Raw genomic sequence first — 7,721 nt, forward strand, 5'->3', positions numbered from 1 at the left:
TTAGTTTTTAGTTTCAATTCAATTAGAGTTTTTCTTACCAGAATCGAAAACCGGAAATAACTGCAAAATGTTTTTTTTTTTTCAATTTTATCAGTTTTCAATTTGTTTAGTTATCGGTTTTTTTTATTCAATTAATCAATTTTATTCGTTTTAGATCGATTTAAAACATCGCTATTTATAATAGATATTGTTCCATCCGTTGGCTATACTTCGACTCAGGTAAAACTATAAATCAGAATCTAGTTAAAACTAAATACACACGTGCTATATCAGGAGTACGTGGAGAGTACGTATTTTACTCTCCTAACGGACTTATCCCATAAAATCAAGTAACTACGTGCCAACCCAAATGGGCACTGGAATCTCTCTAAAGAAGCTCACTAAAGAGTAGTTATCACATCATTAGGCCCATTAAGTAACCGCCTGTAGCACAGCAATTCTATAAATATATCCACTCCTGACATGAAGGATGTACGTTATTCATTCCGAATAACTTCATCTTTATCTTTTACTCTTACTAACTTGAGCGTTGGAGTGCCTTTGCAGGTGCCCACTTAGGGCTGGCAATGGGTAGAGTAGGGTAGGGTTTGGACCCTACCCTAACTCTACCCGCGGGTTGAAAATTCTATTAAAACTCTACCCTATCCTACCCGCGGGTTGAGAATCTCTCAACCTTAACCCTACCCGCACCCTAAAGTTCTAAACCCTACCCTACCCTACCCTACCCGCAGAAATATCATATTTTTTCAAAGTAAATATAAAATTCAATCATTTCAAATTTTATACATATTAATAACATAAAAAATAACAAATTAATGCTCTAAATTACTAAATTAACTAACTAGTTTTGTGGTTGTTTACTTATTGTAAGTCATTACATAAGAGAGATTGTGGGTTTAACTCTCACTTCCTTCACTATATACCTAATTTTTATAAAATATGTGTTATATTTGAGGTGCAGGTAGGGTAGGGTAGGGTACACCCTAAACCCGTACCCTACCCTACCCGCAGGCATACACAGACCGTACCCTACCCTACCCGCAGCGGGTAGGGTATCCTATCCTACCCGAATGGGTTGGACCGGGTTGGGTACCCGCGGGTAGGGTATGAATTGCCAGCCCTATGCCCACTGCTGCCGTCCTTACAAGAAGTCGATGTTCCTTCCTCTCACTCCCAAGGAAAGCAAGTTCAAGCACTAGCAAAACAGGCTATACTTCGGAGTCTATTTTTACACAGGAACATTTGGCGCCCACCGTGGAGCCGAAATTAAATAATCCCACGACAACCTTTTGTTATTATTTTTGTAGGTCCACAGTTGATGATGTTGTTTCCCACTAGTGACAATGAACATCACTCTCCAAGTGGAGGCAAAGAAAATGGACAATCTTTTGACCAACGGGACCAAAAACGAGAGAAATAAGGAAGGGCCGAATAAACTAATTTCTGCTCCACCGAAGTTCATAAAGTTGAAATTGTATTCGAGTTTTTAATCAAATTTAACAATCTTTTACAATTTATTAACTTATCATTTATTCTATCTTTTCGGTGATAGTGAATCTTTTTTTTATGTTCATTTTAAATTCACGTATTACTCGTGAATGAGTATTCACTTTATTCTTTATTTTACATTACTTTGCTCTGATCATAATATTTATTATTATGCCGAATTCCTTTTTTTTTTCTTCTTATGTTGTTGACTATAAAAATTTTAAATGACTTACCATGGTAATGACACTTTTTTTATTGATTTTTAGCAAAACAGCATAATACATAACTACTTATTCCTGTTGACACGCTAATAAGCTACATTTTTTCTTATTCTTTCTCAATTGTTTTCATTCATTATTGAAAACTTCTCTATTTGTTATTTATATTATCATTATTAGCAATTACTGCTTGTTCTTCAACTAATTACTCAATGTTCATGCTGTCCTATTCATGTTTTTTCCAATTATTCGGAATGACGGAGCTTAATTTTAACTTTAGCCAATAATTTCAGAATATGTATTTAACAAAATTTCTTCTTAATGTATTGGCGATTGGAACAGGACATGTTTAATGTGTCTTCCATTTTTCACCTTCAACTTATGAGAATGGACCTCAATCATATGTGAGCAAATTTCACCTTTTCCACCAACTCAGGTCGAGTTATAACTTATGAACCTTACCTATAAGTCGCCGTTGACATTTCTACTTCGGTAAAATTATGTATATGTATAATCTAATTTGCTTATATCTTTTATATCAACTTTCAATACATCATAGCTTCCTACGAGGTATCTACTCCTCTGTATATTCGAATTGCTTCACATTATGTATGTATCTTATCATTTCATATATCAAAATCAATCAATCAATCCATCAGAAAATAAAATTGGCTATTAATCAATCCAAAAAAAAAAGACTTTTTACCAATAAAAAATAAACTCAATTAGCAATTATCTCAATTTATTTTTCTATTTTACAATAATTTATGGATGTTTACTTTAAATCTATTTTATTTATGTTACAAATCTTTATTATTCACTCAATATTTAATAATTAATTGTTTGGACAAAAAATTCGTTAATAAGTTGCTGTGGGTTGAAAAAATTCTCAAGACAATTGATCATTGCATCCTCGAATCATACAATTGATTCGGTCAACGAATACATATTTTCGAATTTTTCAGTTCGCATCAATCAAATACTATATGCCATCCATGAAAAATTGTTCTCAAGCAGAAAAGTATTTCCCGCACAATTATATTGATCGAACAACTCTTACCATTCAATTGGTTTTGAATAAATATCGACTAACTGACTAAGTTTTTTCATCTATTCGATCGTTCACAATCTTTCAATATCACTTTTTCATTACCAATTTTTTTATTTTTTCTCTCTTTTCAATCTAACAAGTTGAGCTTGGGGCTGTCATAATCACAATTCCGATTTATAGGTTGGAAGCTCAACCTGTTGAAAATTTTCACAGTTCAAGCTTGGGGGCTATGTTCCGTCCGTTGGCTATACTTCGACTCAGGTAAAACTATAAATCGAAATCTAATTAAAATTAAATACACACGTGCTATATTAGGAGTACGTGGAGAGTACGTATTTTGCTCTCCTAACAGACTTATCCCATAAAATCAAGTAACTATGTGCCAACTCAAATGAGCACAAGAATCTCTCCGCAAATCTCTCTAAAGAAGCTCACTAAAGAGCAGTTATCACATAATTAGGCCCATTAAGTAACCGCGTATCACAGCAATTCTATAAATATATCCACTCCTGACATAAAGGAGGTACATTATTCATTCCGAATAACAATGAATAACTTCATCTTTATTTTTTACTCTTACTAACTTGAGCGTTGGAGTGTCTTCAGGTGTCCACTGCTGCCGTCTTTACAAGAAGACGATGTTCCTTCCTCTCACTCCCAATGAAAGCAAGTTCAAGTACTAGCAGAACAGGCTATACTTCGAAGTTTATTTTCACACGGGAACAGATATAAACACTAATCAGACACTATATTATAGAGTTTGCATATATAACCCTCCAACTACCAACGTGTTTCACTTTCACATATATGCGTTCCCAATCTCCCCAAGTTTCCTAATGTCTTTTTCAATTTAAAGCCAAAAGTAAAATGCTTGAAAGTCAGATGCCAAATTCAGCAAGATCACTCCATACGAAAATATGTATATGATCCATTTATACTTACAAACTTGAAATATTAGTGAAGCTACATTCACTTATAAAGTGTTCTCGTACCTAACTACATTAGTTCGCACACTTTTTGCTTCCAAATAGTAAATACCCTTTTAAAGTGTTACTATGTTAATGTTCCTATGATACCAAAACTACTTTGTACAATTTTATATATATTCCATCACTATATATTTTTACTATATATGTATGTTCTTCAAAACTACGTGGATAACCACAAATAACAAATATTATATTAAACCTAACTTAAGTTCATTTTTTTCCTCTTAAGTTCAGTAGTAATTTTTTTAGAGTAATAAATTAGGTTAATTAATTACAGACTTACAGTAGTAGTAAAGATAAGTTTACACAATCAATGAAGTTTTTCTAAGAACAAAATTTTTCTAATTATTTTCTCAATTAATGTGTGTAATTATAACTCCACAATTATTTGGTAATAGAGGGAATTTTTTTTAACGTAAAAAATAGTATCACATAATTAAATGATTACATGGATGCGAAAGTTAAACTGTCGATAAAAACAATCGATGGTTGTTTGGGGCATCATTTGTATTACCAAATATTCTTGACACCCGTGACCCGTATAAAAATACCATTGTTGTTAAATAATTGTGTATTAATTTTTTTTAGTTAACAAAATAAAAAGAACACATATTTGGTTATTATTAAAAAAATATTGATGTCAAAATAGTGCTTATTATAAAGGGTATATATGTAACGGAATTATTTTTATTTTATATAACAATAAAAACGGTTAAAAATGAAGGTTAAACTGTCTATAAAAGCAAATAGATGGAGAGAACAATCGCTTTATGAAATAAATGAAAAATAAAAAATCAACACCACAACCATATTTTTAATAAAAAAAAACACTAACTAACATTTTTTTTAAGAAATATTCTTCACATTCAAACAATTTTAAAATTCAAGTTTATCAAGCAATTTTAGATCATACACTTCTTTTTTCTATTTTCTTCTCTCTGCTGCTGTTTTTTCTTATTTCAAATTCACGCATGCGTTCTTCGTTATACATATCATTGTTATCATTATCGTCGTTTTTGTTATTGTTGAATTTTTGGCATGTTGATGATGTTGTCTGATCCAAAATTGATTTTAGATGTGTTTCTGTTCACGATTTAGTCTTGTTTGTGTGCTTATTTTCAAACTGAGTTTATGTGTCACAATCATTATGTAATTTCGGTTCATTTTGAGTTAATTGTGTCGCAGTTCATTATGCAATTTCAGTTCATTTTTGAGTGAATTAAAGTGCATTTGGACTTGTTTTCTTGCACAATTCAAAACTCTTTTTTCTTCACTTTCTACTACAATAACAGCAATAACAACAGTAACAAAAGAATGACGACGATGAGAAAAAAACACGTGAAAAAAGAGAAAGAGGAGGAGGAGGAGGAGGAGGAAGAGAAATAGGAAGAGAAGGAGAAGGTGAAGGAGTAGGAAAAGGAGGAGGAAGAGGAACGCAAAGAAGAAGAAGACGACGACGACAATAACATAAATAGTGGGTGCACGTATAATTACGCTCTTTTTTAATGAAAGTAGCTTTTGTTAGTGTTAGGTCTACTTAATTAAACTTAGATGATAATATTGCTTGAACGTGTAACAAATCTATTTTTTTTAATTATTATAGATGATCAAGCTATCGATTTTGCATACAACTAAGATATCCATAGAATGGATATACTTGTGTATAATTGTGTGGAAATTATGTACCACTAATGAATGTTCAAAACCTTTTACACCTTTTTATGTTGTAAATTAACATTTTTTAAATTTAATATTTATAAAAAATGAAAAAATAGGCAAACTCTCTACAATATAATGCCGAGTTAGTGTTTATGTCTATCATAAACATGAATATGATGGTGACACATATCCATTGTTTGTGTTGCTTAGATACAAATTTTTCTTAAACACAGTGACACAGCATTACACAGAGATACAAAATTTGTATACCTCCTTAGAAGTGTAACTGAGGCACAAATTATTGATATTTTTTTTTTCTCGTTAAATTTTAAAATTTCAAATCTTTCTTCTGTATCTTAATACTCTCTATCTTCCTTCCTTTACCTTTATTGTCTTTCTTTTGCCTTCGGTGAAGGGAGGCACAACGTCGTCTGCACCGATACCACCGACGCAAGAGAAGAGGGACGACTAGGAGGACGATGCAGATGATTATGGAGACCCTTAAGATTTTTATTTTCGTTCTTTTAGTATTCTATTTTTTATAGTTTGATATTTTATAAATATTGCACGTTTTATTTGTATTACTGATATTTTAGTTTATTATTTGAATAAAAATAGCATTTATTTTTTGTTATGATTAATGGTTGTTTAAGGCCAATTCTAGTAATAGGATAATGGATGTTTAATTTATTTAATTAAAATAATTAAAACTGTTTATCTTCGGATTTATAGTGGAATGTATTTGATAGTAATTATCTAATATCTTTTAATAAGAGTCATGGTTATTATCGAATTTATTGTCGAAAGAATTTGATGATACTAGGTGAGATATTAGCGTCAGAAAATTTGATGGTAATATATTTTTTATGAGAATTTTTGTGTCGTATTGAATTCGATAATAAACAAGATGGTAATATAATTTATAATTGGATTATCTTAAATATCCGAGGGTAATTTTAATAGTAGAAAAGAGAATTTTTTGCAGTTTACAATCAAATTTTTTTTTATTATAATAAAAAAGATAAGCTCATAAAGTTAAGGTTGCAACTTGCAACTAAGTGCATTACTGAGCCATTATTACAGTTTATAAAGTCTAAAGGAAAAAATAATACGTAATTAACATTTTTAAAATAAATATAAACAATATCAATCATCACCTAATAAATTATTAGACTATTTTCCAAGTATCTATTGCGTGCTTAGTTTCAACCTAATTGGGTGCCTGTACAATGTAGTAGTACATTCAAATTCCAAACTTGAACCATTAGCAAAGAATGATTATAATATTCCTTATCTCAAGTATATATAAACAAAAAAATATCCTATGAAGTGCAACCAAAGAAAAAAAAAATCATCCACAACACCGAAGTTAAACTAATTAAACTCTCCCAACACTATTAATAGTTAGCTCATCATCACGGGTGATGATGGAACAAAAGTTTAAGCAATTTGAAGAAGAAAACCAAAGATTACTTCTTCTACAAGAATCATCAGAAAGATCTACCCAAACAAGATGTGAAGAAATTCATGAGTTGCAAGCTCCACTCCCCAAGATTCGTAAGGTACCACATTATCTCCGAAACCGAGTAGATTTCGCCAAGCATTACTCGCCCAAATTGGTTTCATTTGGTCCCATCCATCATGGAGACCAAAATCTGAAGCTAGGAGAAGAGTACAAGCTTATGTGGTCAGTGATGTATGTTAGAACCAGAGGCCAAACCGCAAGGGACCTGCACAAAAGAGTTCTTAGCAATATCAAGGAACTACAGGACCTATTCGACAAGGACTTGTTTGCAAAACAAGAATTCACAAATTGTGAGGTTGAAGGCTTCAAAGACCTTGACCAGAAACTTTCTTGGATGCTGTTTGTGGACGGATGTGCTCTGCTTCAAGTCCTGGAAAATGGAAACTTAGGTGATGATTTTAATTACTNATGTGCTGTTGCTGGAGAACCAGCTTCCATTTCAGCTGCTGAGGCTCTTGTGTTGCGATCCCAATGCCAACGTCAATTCCAATGTCGACGATCACTTAGTGAAGAGCATGGAAAAGTTTCTTTGCACTCATCATTTATGGCCAAAGCCATGTCCTCCAAGGTACCCAATTAAGAGACTCATACTTTTGGTATGCTTTTTAAATTATTAGATTGGATTTTTACCGTTATTCATGAATATCGCAGGTATCTTAGAATATTAATACGTGTTATTTCATATATTTTTAAGTTAAATAATCAACTATTAAAATAATTAAATTTTGTATAATAGAATCATCTCTTTTTTTTTTTTTATACAAAAAAAATCATCATAATTATTCATGAAA

General features: G+C 31.6%; 2 protein-coding genes across 2 annotated transcripts in view; both read left to right on the forward strand.

The window, feature by feature from the left end:
- LOC110269248 lies at positions 6,668 to 7,333 on the forward strand (the record flags this gene model as incomplete). The annotated part of the gene is made up of 1 exon (XM_021116951.1): positions 6,668 to 7,333. A coding segment is annotated over exon 1 (504 nt), but the record flags the coding sequence as incomplete, so codon positions are not given.
- Positions 7,345 to 7,721, forward strand: part of LOC107627376 — a 6,156-nt gene continuing 5,779 nt past the window's right edge. The window contains exon 1 of the mRNA XM_021115959.1: positions 7,345 to 7,498. Within this exon, the coding sequence (XP_020971618.1) occupies positions 7,446 to 7,498 (53 nt within the window). The 5' untranslated portion in view covers positions 7,345 to 7,445. The remainder of the gene's footprint in view (positions 7,499 to 7,721) is intronic.

Source organism: Arachis ipaensis, chromosome B02 (assembly GCF_000816755.2).
Source record: "Arachis ipaensis cultivar K30076 chromosome B02, Araip1.1, whole genome shotgun sequence".
In the NCBI taxonomy this organism is placed as follows: domain Eukaryota; kingdom Viridiplantae; phylum Streptophyta; class Magnoliopsida; order Fabales; family Fabaceae; genus Arachis; species Arachis ipaensis.